Source organism: Sylvia atricapilla, chromosome 17, assembly GCF_009819655.1.
Source record: "Sylvia atricapilla isolate bSylAtr1 chromosome 17, bSylAtr1.pri, whole genome shotgun sequence".
Classification (NCBI taxonomy): Eukaryota; Metazoa; Chordata; class Aves; order Passeriformes; family Sylviidae; genus Sylvia; species Sylvia atricapilla.
Genome location: NC_089156.1, coordinates 8,706,530 through 8,727,546, shown reverse-complemented (window position 1 = coordinate 8,727,546; position 21,017 = coordinate 8,706,530). Strand labels below are relative to the sequence as shown.

The 21,017-nt window shown below is 39.5% G+C and overlaps 1 protein-coding gene across 2 annotated transcripts in view; it reads right to left on the bottom strand.

The window, feature by feature from the left end:
• Window positions 1-21,017, bottom strand: part of TTC28 (tetratricopeptide repeat domain 28) — a 108,423-nt gene that overhangs the window by 82,910 nt on the left and 4,496 nt on the right. Inside the window, exon 2 of one of the 2 annotated variants that reach the window (XM_066331508.1) lies at window positions 19,509-19,787. In XM_066331508.1, coding sequence (XP_066187605.1) covers window positions 19,509-19,787 — 279 coding nt within the window. Of the gene's footprint in view, window positions 1-19,508; window positions 19,856-21,017 lie in introns of those variants that run through there. The other variant, XM_066331505.1, reaches the window with a different exon arrangement.

The window sequence follows — 21,017 nt, the reverse complement described above, 5'->3', positions numbered from 1 at the left end:
TTGTATTATAAAATATCTGTTTTGTCTATCCTAAATTTTTCTTCCACACAGTGGAAATGTAAGCATGTTACACAAGCTATCCTACTCCTGAGCCCTGAGATACTTCACAAAAGATCCTATAACAGTCAGAAACAGCATTTAAAACTCTCTAAGGACTCGACTCTTACTGATTTAGAATGAGAGACAGTTCACCTGCTGAACTTTCTTGTAAAATGGGTACCAGGAATTTTGTTTGTGTCTATTCACATTTTCAGTCAGGACTGTATGAATAAGAGATGTGGCACAATTTATCCATATGCAGCACCTTATCTTCCCAAAGCACAGCATGCTATATCTCACAGCTGCCCTTCCCATTGCTGCAGCAGGAAGAGAACAGAGGAAAGAAATACACTGAACTCCTCTACCATGACAAAGTGTCTACAGACAGCCAATGAACCCTCAAAACCAGAATCAGATAAATCTTCAGAAAGATAGATGTTCAAAGAGCAATTCCTTCTGTAGGGCTGAAGTTAATCTGAAGAACACCTTGTCACTGCCACGTCAGAGATAACCATTTCAAAAGCAGGAAACAACCTCAAGGTGCTGTAAAACCCTACAGCATCACTGAAATCATTGGAGCAGAGATAATCTGGCCTCTCTGAGGAGTCACATCTAAGATTCTTAGAAGAGAAGAGCTCCAGCTGGGGGGGACAATCCTCTAGCGCAGTTTGCTGAGAAGAAATATCTCCAATTCAGCATTACAATGAAGGGCTTCTGATGTAGTTTTAGTTAGCTTCACTACTTCAAACTGTAAAATTAGGAGAGCTCACCAAAATAGGAACTCAAGACCCTGTCAGTGACCAAGGCAACCCCAGTTAGCTTTCTCCTACAACAGTAAAGCCAGCACACCACTACATCACACAAGACTTAGTCAGAACCTGAGTTCAGTGACATTTTTCTGCATAAAGTTGTGAGAGCATTTAAAAATAACTAGGACAGCTGTTGGCTCCAACCTAAAAATACAGAACGCATCTGCTTCACTTACCTTCATATGCTCAAACATCCAGCACTGAACGAGCATAAGTGCTGCTAAAATTTTTCTCTATGGAGAAACAGAAGGAGCCAACCATGCAGCACAGTTTTCATTCATGCCTGACAGGAAAGGTGAGGTGTGAGCTATTTGCAAGAATAAAAAAAAAAAAAATTCAATCTGCACCTACATAAAAGTGTTTACTGATGATAAAAGATTGATTTAAAACACTTTTTGAAGGTTATGAAAATGGAAGTTAATTACTAGATACTAGATTACTCCATAATCTATTTTTGCAATTAGCATCTTTTCTTCCTGAAGTTTTATTACAGAAGGTGACACCACAGCAGACCCAAAAGCACAAACCCAGTCTTGAAAAGTCACCTGTACTCATTTCACCTTTCTTTTTCTCCAGCACAGATTTTTCCATTTTAAAAAGTAAGATTATCAGCAGATACCTTAGAAACAGAGGCTTTTTACACAGGCACCTGGCAAACAGGAAAAAATAACATTATCTGCTTCCCCAGAATCTCTCTGCTGATGTATCTGGACCCTTTGGAACAAGGACTCTGGTGTCACTCACAGACCCCAAAGCCCAGGCCCCACCATGCAGAACAGAAAACACAATTAGGACTGAAATGTAATTAGGTAATTATAGCTGGAAACAAGATTGTGGTATGTGTCTTTAACCTGATACACAGAAACTTTGACAGCAGGTTCTGAATGTGTGTAAGAAATATGAAAAAAATAGGTATGGGAATGATATAAGCAAAAATAACAAAGGGGAAGAATTAACTAAAACCTTTAAATTTATTAAGATCTAGGAGAAACGGAATATTAAGATCTAGGAGAAATGGAAAAGACTCAAGAGATCTTGAATTACACTGCTACACATGATGCCTTCTTTATATGCTGCATGTACAAGCAATGACAGACAAAAGAGAGACAAATTAGTTTGATATATTCTCTCTGCCTGGGCACAGACTTTCACTGTTCAACATGACATCGTAGCAGGCTGTCAGAAATGCAGTGATTGTCAGGTTTTCACACTGCTGCCCAACCACCATTCTATAAACATCAGAGTTTAGGTAAAAGGCTGCCAATAAGCTCATATTTACACTTCAGAGAAGTCTGCTGTTATTCTTCTCCTTCTAATTAAGCTGTATAAAGGCTTAGGCCTAATAACCATGACTTTATGTCCTAAAACTGAAACAGTTTTACAACAGTTTATTCCAAGTAATTCCAGGTTCAACAAAAATCAGTTCATTAAAAAAAAATAAAATAAAGAGTTCTTGTTGCTAGCCTCAACTAAGATCCTACAGGATCCCATATCAGATAGACAATTGGTCCCCAAATTTAACAGCCTGGCCTATTAAATCAGTAATTTGTTCTGCTGGGTGTCCTGATCATTCTAAGAGACAAAATCTGGGAACATACCTCTTATAGATCCATCTTCTACAACATGAAGACAGCAAATGGTGCATCTTGTTTATGAGGAAGAAAACTCCTTTCTGATGCCACTTTTTAGAAGTTTATGCCTTGAAGTCTGGGAGTAGTTATCACACCTATCCAAGCACAGGGACACTTACAGGGCTGTGCCCTTCCTTACTAAAACAGCACAGAACACAATTTGCCTCCTGACTTTTCCAGCTGGAGCATCACCATCACGTTCTGAGGACAGGGTCTCACTGCCAGCACTAATCCCCACCAGCACAGCAGAAATCCTGGGCATCCCAGACAGGAGGAACCAGATCCCTGCTGTGGTGCAGTCTCTGAGCCCAGCAGAACGATTTCTACTCAACAAGTGTACAATATGAACCTCCTGGCAACTCATAGATGTCACATTCCTCTGAGGCAACCATCAGAATACCCTTAAATAGAGCCCTCAGAACTGCACAGTTCCAAAGATTCCAGAGTAGCAATTTACCTGTGTGACTACTACAGGAGACTTTCTTTGTAGTCTTGTACACAGACCAGCAAGACTGTAATACTATTAGTTAGCAATGATCCTTTCAGCAGGAAAAATCACCAGTAAACATAAAAAAAAGTATTTAAAACAGAAAAAAAAATCTCAAGCTTGAAATGTTGTTCCATTTGGATAAAGAATTCCTGACTTTCTGTAGGCGTTCTCCTGTTGCTGCCTTCCAGCATCTCCCCTCCTCCCTTTAATTAGAGCCTGTGCAAAAGGAGGGAGAAGCAAAGCTGTATTTAACTCTCTGTACACCAATGACCAGATAACATATTCTGTACTGAATAAAAATATTTTTAGTTGACCTCAAAATCCAGGGGAAAGAAATCTAGGAAAAAAAAAAAAAACAAAACAAACATATTTTCACCCTGAAATACAGAAAAGCTTAAACCCACCTTTGGCTTTATTGCACATGAAGCACTGTTGGGTAAGAGATTCAAATAATTCCTGGAGGCCAGTTAATCTGCAGAGAGAGCTGTGCATCAGAGCCCCTGTTGGAATGTGGAACCATTCTTAATAGGAAGTACAAGTGAAAACTGGAGTCAATAGATCCCTTTGATTCTCCTCTGCTGCAAGTAATTCCTGTGAAGAAGCCCTCCATATGTTTTCTGGACAAAACAGGAAATTCCCCGAGCTCATCTCAGAAAAACACTGGGAAAGGCATTCTACACAGGCTGCTCCCAGGAGCAGAACCTGGCCTCCAGGACTGAGAAACCCCACGGAGCGTATTTGTACTCTGCACATACCGTGGCTGAGGCCAGGCTCAGCACAGGACATTTCTCAGCATCTTCACCAAGATGGTTTTTCCATTTCTCAGAGCGCGTTCCAGCGCGCACATCTGGCAGCGCTGCGGCGCGAACAGCAGTTCCTGGCTCTCCGTGCATGTGTTCTGCATCCCATGACATCATGCACTCCTCAGCCTGCCAAAGAGCAGTCTCTACTGTACAGACCACCAAAACAGAGCCCCAGCATCCCTGTGGGGAACAGGGCTAACTTCCAGCCCCAAAAGTTTTCCCCTTGCAAAATCTTGTACGGTGTTTCATCTGCTGTGCTGCACTCTCTCCCACTCACACCCATTACTCAACAACAGTTTTCAAATCATTCCTAAATTGCCTCTATTCTAACCCTGCCTGTAAAGATCTTCTCTTTGCACAAGGCTGTAACTACTCAGTTACTTCTCAGCAGAACAACCATTTTTCCTTTTATTCACAGTGCATTTTTAACTCTTTAACAACCTAAAAACCGGGAAATCTGTATTTCCCAAAGAAACCTACATTTGTTTTTCTTTGTTATGGGTAATAGTAGGTGGCACTGCACAGATTGATTGTTCTCTGGAGATGGGATTAATGGCTCACCTTGTGTCATATTCATTACTTAACACTGCCTTAGCAGCAAGGAAGCTCTCTGGCACACTTAAGAAAATAGGTTCTACACTACAGGGCAAATCAGAAGAAAAATAATTCTATTACCTGAAAAATGTTCATGTTCAAAATCTTTCAAAACCTTTTAAAGAAAGGCAGACAAATGCCAAGAGCAAAGGTCCATGACTTACACACTCATTGGTGGAGAGCTCTAGAGCCAAGAACTGCTGCATGATTAGAGCCTGGAATTTACCAAAACTGGCTCTCTGCTCCAACTCCTGTTATCAATCCCAAATTAATCAGCCAGAAGGAAATAGACATACAGATACTGCAACTTGGTAATGAAGTCACAATAAGAGATAAGGCTGCAAGATTTCCCTGCAATAATTTCACTAACAGAGGTGGAAAACAAGGCTTCCAGACCTGATTCCTCCTAAATAGGGCTTAATTGTCAAAGGGTGGAGAAAAATTGCAACAGACTGATATTTCAAAATGACAAATTTCAGTTTTCTTCTCATGCAAAGCGGTCTGGTGCAGAAGAGCCAACTCACTCATCAGGGAAGGGTCACTCAGAGGTTATCCACAGAAACAGGACAAAGCCAGAAGCCAGGTCTATCACAAATTACCAGGCACATTGGCTCGAGGCAGCAGCAGCCCATAAATCCATTTCTCCCAAGACAGTACTTGCATATCCAGATACAGTGATTCCACTGACATCTCCTTCACTTGCCACCAGAGCATTTCCAGATATCAGTCTAATGTTCCAGAACAGAAAAATGAGGGCACTTGCATGATTTCAAATTACTGTGCTACCAAATGAAAAAGCAATTTTTTTCCTATTGCCTGCCCCCTGACTGAAGGTTCCCAAGCCCAGCTGCTGTGTTTGGGACCAGGTAACTGCACCCAGGAATTGTGGCTATTGCCACTCATTTCAGAGCACTCTTGAAAAGGCCAGCCAGTTAACACCCTTGAGTTCCTTTTCATCCAGTATTATTATTTTAAAATGGTGATTATTTTAGTAATAATGATGACCAGTGTTTGAACTAAGTAGTTTGCTTTATATTAATAAAGATTAAAACATGTTACATACTATGTAGCATTTCTCACACTGAAATGCACATGTTTTGTTTATAATACCTCTTCCCCTGGAAAAATCTCAGATTAATTAATTGCCACATATGATACTCCAGGGAAAATATATTTCCCTTTTTATTTTTGGTTGGGAAATACGTGATTCAAAGAGACTCCCAACTGCAGATAAAGTAAAAGGCCTTAGAAACACCAGATTTAAAAAACACTGAAAGAAGGAAGAGTCAATCTGGCACTCCTACTCTGAATGTAACAGGGTGGTTTGTTTTGACTCAGGGAGTCCGGAATATTTCTGGTTCTTCCTCACTTGTAACAGCAGTGCAAGGAAATTTATGTTCCTGAATCTTAGTTCTGGGTCTGTTTTCATGGCAAGTTATTCCTCACTGAATCTTTAGAGAAGCTTTAAAGAAAAGTTACACTGTGATCACAGAGATGGAGCACTAATGAGTTTAATTAGAATGCAGTGCATCAACCCTATATTGAGACATAGCCCAACATGATTAATTACCCTCTTGGAATGGCTACAATAAAATAGAGGGGCCTATCAAGGCTATCCTCTAATAGCTGTGTCCACCCACCTTCCCCACCTGCCTCAAGAGGTGCTCTCCTTCCCTGCAGCTTGGCTACCACTGTGACAGCTGTGGGTGGTGCTACTACCAGCTCAATAAAGGATAATCTTAATTCATCATCTCCTCTATTAGCAATTACCCTTGCTCATTTCAAAATCAAGGTCAGTTTTATTTAGCACACTTATCTTTCAGAAAAGTGTCAGTGTTCTAAGCATGAGGTTTTCAGCATCAACTACTATTTAGTTATGTAAAAAGAGGAATCTTCTTATTTCACAGCTAAGCTTATAATCATGTGCAATCAAACTAACTCAGAAATTATCCCAATTAATTCTTTGAAATGCATCAGCCAGTTCCCCAGTTCACCCAGTTATAGCAGTATCAAAAAACTAGAGTTGAAAATGTGTTTACTTGATTTTTACTTTTCAGAACATCTTGAAAACAGATTTGACTACAAAGATAACTGAAACCTATTTGGAAAGCAGACTGCAGGTAAACCTACCGCTGCTCAAACTTTATTGGCATTATCTTGACAGCTGTTACTTTCTGTAGCTCTAAGATGCCTCCCACAAGGGTTTAGCCATGAAATATTAGGCACCTGAACACATTGTCCATGTGCTCCTCAAACATCACAGCCAGCAAACTGCATGAAGGAACAGGTCTCAGCACATATCCCAGTCAGGCACCAAAATTAATTTTTTTCAGTTATAAAATCTCCTCCGTATCTCGTTGTTCCACAGCTTGTTCCAAAAACTATACTCCTAGAGATACACATTTGCTCTAAAGACATTTAGACTTGATGATCTTTAAAGACCCTATCCCACCCAAGCCATTTCATGTGAACTCTGTGTTACAATAAGCACAGAATATGGACTTGAAGCTCCCTAAAGGATTGAGTCTTGCATTGGTACAAACAACAGAAACTTCACAATATTCTTCCAGGGGTGTCCACTATTCAACGTGCCTGTGCCATGTGGCAGAGGCCTCCTGACCTCGCTGCCTGTGTGGCACAGACACTGCTGGGATGTCAGTTTGCTCACACATTCTATTATTTCTGATACCACCACCTCCATGCCACTTAGGATTCTTGGCTCTGAGGGTAGGGAGCCCGTGGCACAGGATGCCCAGAGAAACTGTGGCTGCCCCTGGATCCCTACAAGTGTCCAAGGTCAGGTTGGACAGGGCATGGAGCAGCCTGGGCTAGTGGAAGGTGTCCCTGCCCATGGCAGGGGGTGGAACAAGCAGGCTTTAAGTTCCCTTCCAACCCAAACCATTCTGTGATTCTAGGAAAAGTATTACTAAACCCTACTACGTCTCTCAGCAGCTGCCAAAAAGCTGCAAGCCATACCAGCCCCATTTCAGCTCTTCCATTTGTAACACTTCTAATGAGCAGATGGTTAATTTTTGTGAGCAGGGAATAAAAAACAAAACAACTTTTGTTGGTGCAAGTGTCTGGGGGTCCTTTAGGTTATAAAAACCAGTCGTTTCAGACACCTGCTTAAATTTTTGACTGCAAATTTAGCCTTCTCTGTATTACTAGACAAATATTCATATCCTCCATTTGTTTTCAGGTAAAATAAAAACCTGCCAGATATTGTTCAAGGTTATTTTAGCTATTTAGAAGTTGGGAAATATTTCAAGAGCAAAAAAAATGTTATTGTGCCTGTTTCCTGTGTATTTCCAGCAATAACATTTTTGTACCTCCAGGTCACAAGGAGTGTTTCTCCACCTTCATTATTGCCATCTCACTAAAAAACAGTAGATGAAGTTCCCACACAACTGTGAGTACCTCACCTTCAGAGTCAGTTCCTCAAATACAACCCCAGGCTGAACCTGAAGACTACAGAATATTGAAAGTGTGAATATTTGAACAATGCCACTGTTCACTTCAGAGGCCAAGGGACTTGGGCAACCCCAAAGTAAGGGAAATAACCAGGTAACAAGTTTTCTTTTTGTTGTACTGCAAGAATTTTGGGGAGTTGTAGCACTGTAGAGATTCGAAGAGGTACCTAAAGTAAAATGTAAACACTACCTTCTTTACCACGATGGAAAGTAAAAAATTTAGTTAAATGTACCACAAAAGCTCTTCAGAGGCCTCAGCATTTGAAAGACCAACGAGCTCACTGCATTCACCTTCCCAGCAAAAGTCTCTTCAACTTAGATTAACACAATGCACAGTTGTAGATCTCCTACACTCAGATCGCTTCTTTCTGTTCTACAGTGTGATTTTGTGAAACATAAATTCACAGAAACTGCAGTAAGTTTTTAATTAGTGAAATACAGATGGTTATTTTCATACAAATTTTAAATTTTCCTGTTTTTGTTAAGCACCAACCAAACCCAACACAATGTGCACAGTATTTACAAATGCATAAAAATATTTATAGTTCCAGATATGATTTATCACTGTACTTAACAGTACTGCGTACTCTAAATTACAAAAAATTACATTTCTGTGATTTTTTTTTGTTGTTTTGTTTAGTATAAACACAATTTTGCGTGGGGACACAGAAGAAAAGAGAACAAAAGCATTAGTATTTGGGAGGAGAAATTGTGTGAGAGCACAAGAGACAATGGATGTGTCTGAGCCAGGAGTGAGTTGCTGGTTTGGATCATTAACTAAGAGCTCGATGCTCACTGCTGCTCCCTCTGCAGACTCCAGGATCAGTGCAGCCCAAGTGTGAGATCAAGCAGAACAAATGTGGGAGGGCACAAAATCATACAGGCAACTGATTTCACTTTCATTCGTTGGAACACTAATTTAGGCTCTTTTAAAAGCTACGTTTACGATACACACTCCTCTTATCCACATTCCTTTTCTGCTGCATTCCCGATTCTGTTACAGCTTTCCAAAGCCTCTGTAACTGTACCTTGCAATACCAAACATTTCCATCTGAGTTAAGTGCACATATTTTCTGCTTTGAGCCTAGGAGGGCTCAGTGCTGTATCTGTCCTTTCCCAAACAGTCACAGAAGCCATTATTCCTCAGCACACTTTTAGAGTGCAACCAAATCCAAGAAGCTGACATTTTTTATTTAGTACCCACGGGCTATAACCATGAAAAATTTACTCCCTGAAATACAGTTGCATGCATTTCCTATCCACCCTACTCATGATAAAAAGTAATTTCCTTGCACAGCCTGGTAACAATGGCAACTGAATGAGATGTATCACCATAAAATAAACATGAACACATCTCACATCTGAATTCTCTGGAGTGAGACTACTACTCTGTGTTCCCAGGGAAGATTTAAATGAATAAGAGGCCTTGAAGCTTGACACGTATCTCTAAAGGCATGGGAGAGGATTCAGGGCAACTGTCATTAAAATTAATCACTATTAGTGATTACAAACCTCCAGTAACACTGTGGCTCACTGCAGGAGAGCTGTCAGGGCCAAAACAAGATGTCTAAGCAATGGAAACCAAAGGTAATCAAGAAGCTTACAGATATTCCTGTGTGATAACTGAGGGGGGCTAAAGGCTACACTTACAACAAAATCTGATATTAGATTGTTTCCCACTTCCTACTCATCTGGTAAAGGAAAAGCAAAGGAGAACCATTATGTTGTATTTTGGACCAATTAAGAATGATTACAGTGCAAGGAAAAATAAAAAGAAAATAAAAATAAGAAAATATGTCCAGAACTCCTACCCTGAGTTATTACAAAAGTCCAACAGAGTGAGGCAGGACCCAACCACGCTCTGCCCAACTCACGGGGGAGCTGTCCAGCAAACACAGAACTGAATGTTACCATGGTAACAGAAATAAAACCACCTTTTACCAGCTTTTTCACACATTTAGGAAAATTATGAAACTGAATTCCACCAGATGTTATGGCTTCACAGGACAAATTGGCTCAGAAATTCAGTTCCTGAGAAGCCCATCAGTGATAATGAAAATATAACAGCTCAAATGTAACCTCCAGGACAGAAAGGCCCTGAACCTATGATGTGTTTGCCAGGAAAGCAGTCCTCACAGTTTCTGTTTTCTTAAATATCTCATACTCACCAGAGTTTAAACTCCTTCAGTCTCAGCACAGCAACTCTCATGGAAGAGCCAACACCTTCCACCAGCGGAAGGGAACAGAACTCTCAGAGACAGAAGAAGGTTTTGTTTGATTCTAGGATTCTGTGACCCATGGTTCCTAGTGCTTGTGAGGATGTGAGTTTACAAAATCACCTTTAATTACGTAAATTAGTAATTATTACATTGTCATTAAGTTATTACATTATTTATTTTGTATAATCCTCTTTCTGCTACGTCCTGCACTGCTTTTTGTGTTCCATTTGTGAGGGACAAAAGCCTACAAGCAGACAGCCACAAGGAGTAAAATACGGATTATATAACCCATGGCAAAAATTAAACCTCCTTTTTCACTCTGAAAAAAGTTGGAAAATTATGTTTGAAGTACTCACTTAATGCAGTGTTTCAAGAAAGTTTCTTTCCACTTCCCATATGAGACAAGCTTCTATTAACAAATGTTTCATCCAAGTACATTCTCCCTTTGTTAACATCCAGAATATCTAGGGCTTGGTATACATCTTTGAAGAAGTTCATTAAAAATGAATCATAAAACCATGAATTTAACACTTGTCTAAATAAAAAATAAGTTTTCCACCAAGGGAACTGAGCACTGTATTAGTTCTACCACAAGAAAAACTAAAGGAATAGTTTTCAGTTACAGACCCATCAAGCACATGGAACAGAATTTTGACCCTGACAAGACTAACAAAAGCCATCAGATAGATACACTGCCTGGGGAGAATACTCTCAAATACTGGACACTAAGAAAATGCCTTTATTATATATTCTTTTTATACATCAATATTCATATGATGTATTTTTTTCTATGAGCTGGTTCCTCAACTGTTTTAGAATGAAAAAAGCAATACGGGAATTTGCATACCACTGCCAACTTCTGGTAAAGTCATCAGAAATTACAAAAGTAACTGCACTGAAGAGCATGAAAAATTTGTGTCTATCATTGACTTCTAAGAACTTGTAGAGAAATTTAGTTATTTAACTTCCAGGAGAGAAACTTCCTGACTGATGGGAAGAAGAGTTCAAAACTAACATACATCCAGAAAATAAAATTGAAACTAGAGTGTCTACTCACTATGTGATAGAAATTGCAATATTGTTCAACCTTTCTTTTAAACTTCGGGGGTAAATTCTCTGTTAGTGGATAATAGCTGAAATATCAGTCATTTCTTTCTCTCGTTCCATGCTACACAAGAGGCTTTTTAATTTCCTCTTGGGAGCAAAAGAGAAATCATGTACAAAGATGCTTGTGGCAAAAGGGAAATGTCATCTGCTTTGTCCAGCAGTCCAGACCTCAGTGCCCTCAGACAAAAATGGAGCAGCGACTCAGAGAACAACAGATTTATAGAAATAAAAATAATTGCCACAAACCTCTTCCCTGTTTGCATTAGTCTGAACTGTCATCGTGCTCTTGTCTCAGAAAAAGCCTGTGCTTAATGCAGCAATTATCCCTGTGCTGCATTTCCTACTTGTACATGATCACAGACACTTCACATCTGACTTTGCTACAGGGAGTGAGATGGAATGACCTGAACAAACCCCTGTTGGCACTATAAAGCCAGGAAGATGGAATGTTAAGCCCTGGATGTATTTTCAGCTGTCAGGGAGCTCTCAGCAAGGCCCCTGCTAATTGGTTGGGTTTTCTTGCCCTTGGCACAGTGCAGCACACTGTGTAAATGGTATCCTTGAGTGCTTCCTACTGCCTTACTAGTCAGGGCAATTTCCTGCTTTCTCCATTTTTAGTATTTTCTCCTGTCTTCTTGCTTTCACAAACTCTCCATTTAATTTAATTTCCTCAGAGACTGGTTGAGATTACAGGTCTCTGATGAGGATCCAGTGATGCCCAGAAATGCCATGATGTATCAGCCTGTACACTCAAACAAGAAATGCAGCTTTATAAAAGCATTCTTTTCTATTTCAGGTACAGCATCCTTGAATTCACTCAAATCCCCTCCTGTTCTTTATTGTCACTCAGCCACCTATTGGCAACTCTCAAAGGAGAGGAGGGCTCGAAGCACTCCTTATAATCCACATCTTAGGCAGTCTCCCTTGTGCTGCTCTATTCTAGTCCTTGGCCAACCAGAACTACAGCATAAATTCAGAAAGCTGGGATGAACCCAGGATGGCAAACCTTAAGAAAAACAGGACTATGTGCTGCAGAACAAAACCAAAAACATCTGAGACGCTTGTTGGTGATTTGATTAATCAAAGCAGCAAAGAATGTAATTGTAACAAAAGGAAAAATAGATGGTGATGGAGCGCTTACAGACACTAGGATATCAAAATTAGAGCAAACAATTAAAATGCAAAGAAACCCTAATCTGTATAGATAATGTTAGCAAACTAAACCATTTCAGCAAGCCCAGCTCAGAACAGCTGCTCTCTGCTGCCAAGCACCAGTGACACTGCAGCCTCAGGAGCCTGCTCTGCCAGCACTGCCATGCCAGACAAACACAACGGGCAGCAAGAACAGCACCAACTGTGGAAAGAAATTAACGAAATTCCACTTCAAAGTATCTAAAAAACGTGAATATCTGCACAGAGCTGGAATGAGATCCCAGGCTCTGCTGAACGCCTGAGCACAGAGCGCCCTCTCATGTGCTTCACTCATTTCTCCTCACGTCACTCCAATCCTCCACAATTCCACAACTTCAGAAAGAAGTTGTCACCACTGTGGTAGTATTTGCAAAGGAATTAATCGCCAAGATTAGAAAACTCAGTCTTTGTATGCTGAGCAAAAACAAGGAATATATATCTCATTCTTAAGAATAACAAAATTGAAGGAACAAACCACTGAAAAACTAAAAATTGAGCAGTAAAAACATCTGGCAACTACCTCCTCAAGGGCTGGGTAGGTGAGAAAAGAGGTAAAAACACATACTAAGGTTTTAGTCTGAAACTGTGGGGTACAAAACCCAGTACTGTATGAATAAATAAAAGCAGTCCAAATGTCTTAAAATGCTATCCAATGGTGATGCGCTTGAATCTCAATGAGCAGGTAACAAGATACTTTTTCCTTAAATATCACCCTTGCAGATCAATCCTCACTTCTGCATTTCAGAATTACTTCTGCATTTTTGCTTTGGATATTCAGATGTATGAGGAATAAAAACCACTATACCATTCCTGCACAGTAATATAACCAGTTACAGTGACAAGAGAACTATGGAGTAAAAAACTAGCACGTTCCAGGAGAGAAATTTACATTACACCATTTAGACTAAGTAGAATAACTGCAGTCAATTCCATAAAAGAAAACTAAGTTGCTTTATTCCATATACAAAAGGGTTTCAGAAAACAAAGGAAGGAATAATGAAACCCTACAGTAAGTGCTTGGAAAATTTGTGTAGATTTGTTGCATGCTGAGACTCAAGTATCTCTGTAAGCTTTTCCAATTCTAAGGAAATAAGCCAATTTCTTAGAAAGGAGCAATTTTTCTGGTGTACTTGTCTAAGACAGACAACCATTAAATGTGGAAAATATATATACATATATATATATATATATATATATATTTAGCATGACATAACTATAGTGTCATCAGTCCACTGTGTCCCTGTCCCCAGCTCTCATGTTGCACTGCTACTGCTCTGTAATTTTGAGAAAGAAGAACCTATACAACTTGGCTGCCCAGCATTTTTTTCCCCAGCAATGCCATAACCATCACTTTTGGTGTAGAGAATTCACTTCTCCAGTGAACCTGACTGTTGGAAAAAATCATTAACTCCATAAAGTTGTCAAAATACTACATGATGCTTGTTATTTAAGTATCTAATTGGAAAAAAAAAATAAAAAAGGTGGGGAAGGAGCAGAAAATTCTTTGGTGAGGTGGTCAAACACAGGAACATGTTTCCCAGAGAGGCTGTGGAGTCTCCACCTTTGGAGATATTCAAAACCCAACCAGACAATGTCATGGACAACCTGCTCCAGCTGACCCTGCATTCATCTCCAGGGCTTCCAGCCAACTTCAGCTATGCTGTGATTTTGCAACACAAAAAGACAAAAAGAAATGCACAAATCTCACAATAATGTAACACAAGCCCTAGCATAGTCTGCTAAATGGTTGTATGTCTGAAAAACTGGAATGCAACTTCCTGCAAATTAAAGACAGACTGTAAGCTGAAGGACAGGACTGGAAAGTTCCTTGCTCATCAAATTAAAAACAAGAGGTCTATTCATGAAAAAAGTTATGTGGTCAAGTCACATTCTTTGCTCAAAAGTTTTACATGGGACTGAGGATGGGCACTCTGCTTTCCATTCATTGAGAAACTCTGAGGTCCTTAGGGATTGCTAGAGCATGGGAAGGTTTGTTTATAAAGGTGGCCAAGCACTCAGGAGAAGTGCAAGTGGACATGCAAGTGTCCCTTTTTCTTGTGAAAGTCCTGGTCATACGACTCACAGCTGGAGTCACTTAACAAAATACCAGTGCAAGCTACTCTGCCAAATTCCCCTACAGTGAGATGACAACACCTAAACCTCTCCTGCACTGCAAACACCCAAAGGCTTCATGGTTCACAATTCCCCTTTCTTTCTGTTCCTCCTTTTTTTTCTCCACTAGAGATACTAAGCCACATCTTTAAATTGAGACAATATTTTTAAATTAGGAGAGACAAAGGCCATAAGAGAAACTCGTGCCTGATGAAAAGTGCTGTAATTCTTCCTAGTTACTTCTGAATTACACATGCACACGCATTCCTTTTGTATCAACTACATTCTCCAGACTATTTAACTTTTCTCTACAAGGTGTTTCAGCTCTAAAAAAGGTTGATGCAATAAGGTGGTCCTGTTTTAAGAAACAACATTTTTCCCTGCCTAGTGCTTTGAACAGTTGCAATAATCGGAGATCATTACTGAACCCCAATCTTCAAACGTGTTTGCCAGCTTGGCTCCCTCTCATTCAGCAACCCACTGTGCTTTTTTTCAGGGAATGCTGCTCCTCAAGGCTTCAAACAGCACAGTGGCACTAAATGGTACAGTCAGCATCCTTACACAGGACAAAGAAATCAAATAAAATCAAGGTACCCCTCAGAGTGCTGAAAACATCCATCTCTGGGATTCTTGCTTCCATTTGTCTTAGGCTGTGAATGTTCCTATTAGCCAAATGTATTCAAGTTTGACAAAGTCATTTCATCTCCTGTTAATGAACAACTTTTCTGTTGAGAGATGAAGAGAATAAATCAATGCCAAAACCCAGTTAATTGTTCAGCAGCAGTAGACTGTTTGTACCTTTTGTTAGCTGTCACAGCACTGAGCCAGCACTCAACGGGTAGTGAAATCTACATTTTAGCACAGAATTAGGTCCAAATTTAAATCATTTAAGCTACAGCATTTTTCCTATAATGCGAGGATTAAAAAATATCTCAAAATCAGCAAGAACTAAGGAGAGACCGTTCAGGTATCAGAGTCACATAATACATATCCCTCCATTTTCATGTACCATGCCTAAGGCTGCACAGCTGTGAAGAGAAATAGAATAAAAATTTTCTAGAGCATGATCAACAGCAAAACAAAGAAAACTGTTCAGTGAGAAATCAAAGAACAAAATGAGCCTGATGTGATTTACCTCTTGGATATTTCCAAAATGCATTTAATTCCTAAAATATTCTGTTATCCTTGCATTTCTCAGTGCTATGTACACAAAATATTTTTCAAATAGCAGAACTCACGAGCCAGCCCTCTCAGACAAAGCCTCTGAACAGCTTTATGTGCTGTTGTCATAAACATGTTTCAGCCACACACAATAAGTTATTGTGGTCTGTAAGAGATCTAATGTTTCCCTCTGTGATCACTTTCTCATTGTTCACATCCGGAGCTGCATAGATAAGCATATGCATTTGTATAAACATACCTGCTCATTTCCCAACATTAATTAATGCTTTAAAGAAAGATTTTAGGGGTGAGGATGTTAAAAGCATGACTTTCAGCCACAGATTGTACCGAACTGACATTAACAAGCATCAAGCGGAGTAGGAGTAAAAAAGTAAAAATTAACGAACTACCCAAGAAATGTAGTTTGCACCCAAAAAGAAATACAGAAACCTGCATTTAGTAGTTCAAAACTCAAAAAGCCTGCATTCAAATTAATTTTTCAACTTCCTAAGAGAAAAGAAGTCAGATTCTGTATTTAAAACCCAGGCCTTTCAAATCAAATACCAGTTGTCCCTACTGAGCTCCCTCTTCTGGCTAATTAATAAACTTGCTTAGACTTTGTATGCAGAAGTTTCAATCTTCCCAGTTCTGTTCTACTAATAAAAACCAATTATTTTTTTAATTAATTGGTAAATAAAGCCTGACATTGAAATATACAAGTTTTCAACTTCACAAAGAGCTCTCCTTTTCTCTCAAGGAGGACAAGTTACACAAACACACACAAGGAAATGAACATCCCTGCACTGTGTAGGGACATCCTACAAACTGACACTCCACCTTCTGCACCTCCTCTAAGCATCTAAACACCACTGTCTATTTTCTAGTATCAGATATTCTTGAAATACGTTCAAAATGTATCAGACTAGTTAATTTGTTTCCCAAAGTACACCTTTCCTTGTTCTGGCTAAAATTAGGACTAAACATGTAATAAAACTACAATTACACCTTTAAGAAATTGTAAATGTTGAAAATGCGGAAAAGAGAATCACAGAATAAACTAGGTTAGAAAAGACCTTGGAGATCATCAAGTCCAACCTGTGACCTAACATCATCTTACCAGCCAAACCATGGCACAGAGTGCCTTGTCAAGTCTTTTTTTAAAAAGACAGAGACAGTGACTCAACCAATTCAGCATTCCAATGCTGAACCACTCTTTCTGTGAAGAGGTTTTTTTTTAATATCTAGCCTAAACTAGAAGCAACCAGTCCTCACCAAACTAACAGAAATTCAGGACACAGAATGAAGACAGAGGGGCAGTGAATGGTCTCAATGTCTTAAGTCAACCCTCACTGTGGAGCTGCCAAATCAGTAACAGAAAGACTCTGGTAAAATTTTTCATTCTCTTCTAAAATCTAGAGTCATTGCAGATGACTTGTGGAAACAACAATCCAAAGTGAAAGGCAAGTACTATGTAGAGGGGTGTGGAATGAACATGCAGAGGATAAAAAAATAATTCGTTCAGCTGGGGATTTTCATTATTTCAGTTACTGCAGTAGCATCATTGCTCCTTTCCAAAAGCCAAGCCACACTCCCAGCCAAGCCAATTTTATGAGACTTCTATCACAACTGGCAGGCAGCAAACTCCAATCTCTCTGCAAATCATTTCTGCTCAACACCTTTTTGACCTTCAATCCAGCTAATGAAAGGCCTTGAAGGGAAATTAATTTCACGTTTACATTTACTATTGCAGCTTCAGCCCAAGTGAGATCAAGAATCTGTTTCTCCATACAAAGTCTTAAAAGAAACATGACAACAAAAGATTGCAAAGAAATGGCCTCTGAAGCAAAATACGGAGATTTGATCTGAAAAAAACAACATCAAACCTTTAAAAGTTAAAAAAAACAGGGACAAGGTTCCAAATAGGATTATGAGGGTTTAAGAGAAAAGAAGGAAGAGTGTGATGCACTGACAAACTAAAGATACCACTATGAGAAGATAAAAGGGAAGATACAACTAGCAACTGTGGCTGAGCTTTATTCAGGACAGGATGCCTGCAAAAGCTTTGTTGACTCTTCCACTGCCAACTGATAGTAACTTCTGATGTATATAAACATCGTGTATCACAGAGAAAGATATCTATTACACACTGATAGAATAAAACAAGAACAGATGCTATGTCATCACAGCAACTTCATTTAAGTCTTCCAGTACTTTTTCCACCAATGAGGCTCAAAATGTTTTGTAGAAGTGACTCCTGACTTTTTGTAAAACAAGAATAAACAAAGAAATAAAGTTTGCTTAAGGTCCAGTGGGCATTTAATAGCAGAACTAGAACTGAAACAGAATTACTTCATGTTTTTTAACTCACTGATACGGTCTACCTGAAAAAAAAAATCTCATTTTTTTGTTATTAAGAATGTTTTGGGGTTTTTTTTACATTTCACCTTTGAAATGCATCAATACTTAAGTCTATTGTGTCTGTATTCAACTGACTGTAAGTAATGCCTTCATTTAACACAGCCCTTTGTGAGGTCATAAATCTTTTCCATCTTATCTTCTATTTTGATCCAAAAGTCTTTTCAACTGGTCATTTCAAAAGCTGTCGTACTTCTGTGACTGGCATTTTGAAAGTATTATTTTATGAAATCTTTTTAGAACTTTTCATCTAAGTGAGCTCTGTATTAAATCACTACCAGACTTCTCAGAACCAGGATACAAAACTGAGCACAGGGACCCTGGCTTTTACACTCCTTAACCACCTGCAGCCAACCAACCTGGACAGCTAATGTCAATGACAGTAACAACATTTTCTACTGTTAAACAGAATCCTTCATACAAATTCTTTTATGACGTGCAGTAATACAATCAGTTAATGACCAAAGAAAAACCCACAAAAAAACCCCACTACTCAACAACAACACCAATTAGAAGTTTATAAATCATCTCGCTGACAAAGCAGGAGTTTCTTCTAATGTGGACTAATTCAAGTCTTAAGGAAGCGTATGAAAAAGCTTTTCCAGAGGCTAATAAACAGCTGCAACTCAAAATACAAGACTAAAAGTGATCTGCTTTGGAATAGAAGAAAACTTAACTTCAATACTTTGGAGCCCAGCTGATGCAGAGCACCATGCACCTGCTCTAATTTCTGAGGAGAGGAGCCTGGGTGATGAGTCTGCTCTTAAACTGCACCTTTAGCTAAAGTGGCTCATAAGGACACATGAGGGATTGACAAAAGAAATGGAATCTGGAGCAGATGCTGTTAAAATCAATTAGCATGCAAAGGACTGGCCCTGGACTAGCCAAAGCAAGGCAGCTACTGGAGCAATCAATGGCAGCTGGTGGGAAGCAAGCCCAGGAGGAAGAGGCAACCAACATCATTTACTCTTCACAAATGTTTCCTTACATAGTCAAGTCTTACTGAGAATGCCAAGATACATATTTCTTCAAATGTTTGTCCAAAATACATTACACACAAACACTCTTTGAATTTTGAAAGGCCTTATCGTTCTAATGTACTAATAAGAATCTCTGTGCTACCTCTCCAAGTTTTGGAACCACATGTTCCTGGATGCTGATGAATGCTGACTACATTAAACATTAAAACAGATGTCTGGTCTTCACAACCCAGGAACCATGCTGTGTTAAAACAGTAAAATAGTAGCATACTCCCATTGGGGAACAGTATGCTTACACAGAAAACTGTTTAATACCCAACAGGTAATTCAAGTGAAACGACTTTTAAACAGAAAATATATTATTATCTGGAGCTTTTAGAAAAACCAGACTTTAGCACAGAAATACATGCACTCGCTTACACTGGGTGTCACACACATGACACACAGGACTTCCTCACTCGCCCAGAAGGCAAAGACCCTTCCTTACCTTGGGCCATTTGGGATTCAGGAGGCGTGCTTTGATGGCATCATCCAAGGCCTTGTCATACTGGTGGATTTTCATGTAGGCTGCGGAGCGGTTGCTGTAGAGGATGCAGTTCTGGGGGTCCACGCCCAGGGCCTCGTTGTACAGCACGATGGCCGTGTGGAAGTCACCCTCATGGCACGCCTGGTTGCTCTGCCGAACCTTCTCCACAAATTCAGCTTTGCTCAGCATGGGACTGTCGGGACTTTTTCTTCTGAAGGATTTGGAGCCACAGAAAGGTGTCTGGCAAGGTGGGGGGAAAGGGAGAAGTTATATGTTAGTGTTAAGAAATGTTCCTCAAAAAAGAAAAAAAAAAAGATATTGAACTATTAGGAACCGTACAGCAGAAATTAAAGCCACCAGCATCACTGCAGAATAAATTATGAATCCAGAACCAGATTCTTACAAAAGTAAATTGTTTATCTATTGAATCTCTTTTCGAGGGTACACAAATAACAGAAAGAGTCTTGCAAAACATATCATTCCCTATGAATGATGTCTTCTAGACACAAGAGCAGCTGCAGTCTGTTTACAAATGCTGCACTCCACACACTCAGAAGTGCTTTTCTCCTCAGCCACACTATTTGATTCTACAGCACTAAGGAGAGCTGCCAGGTAGAGAACAGGTGGCAGCTGTGAATATGAAGATGATGCTGGTACATCTGAAGTTTGATATGCAGATCACAGAGAAGCACATGCATACACAGACAATGAAAAAATGTGTAAAATCTCTTTGAACCAAAGAACCTGCGCCACAACCTCTGCTCACGAACCTCTACGTCCAACAACATGCAAATTGTTCATATTTGGGAAGAAGGAGTTTTTAGAATCACATAAACTCACAGAAGTAAGCGAGTTACCAGTGAGAGAAATATTTTAACAACAGAAGAGCCATCCTTGGGAGAGCTACCCTCCCACACTGACAACTTCAGGTAATACAAAACAACAAAGAAAAAAGATTTAAGCCTTCTAATTATAAGACATTATTTAAAGTGAGCTGTAGAAAGTCCTAGTTCCATTGATTGTGGTACACTCTTTCTCCTTATTTAACTGTTCAGCAAGAACATCTTAGTCCAACTCTGATCACAAGGCAGTTGGGAGCTGTGCAGTAACAGTATTTGGCAACAGGCAATACAATACATATGGCAACATACAAAGTACTTGAAAATATTCATTAAAGGTTTAGACTACTATGATTAAGATTGGTGTCATCTAGTTTTAGTCCTGCAGATCAAAAAAGCTTAAGAATATCACATACTGTTACCACAACACAACAACCACAGGGCTTAAATACATTACCAGAGCCAGCTGGGGCATATTTTTAAAGGTGGAAAGGGAAGCAAGCTGCAAACTGACATCCTGTCACAAGGATCAATTGATCTGCAGACTTTTCTTTTTTTTCTTTTCTTCCTTAAGTCAAATAACAACAATAGAAAAGCATCAAGTTAGAAACTACTGATTTCTTATTTTTCT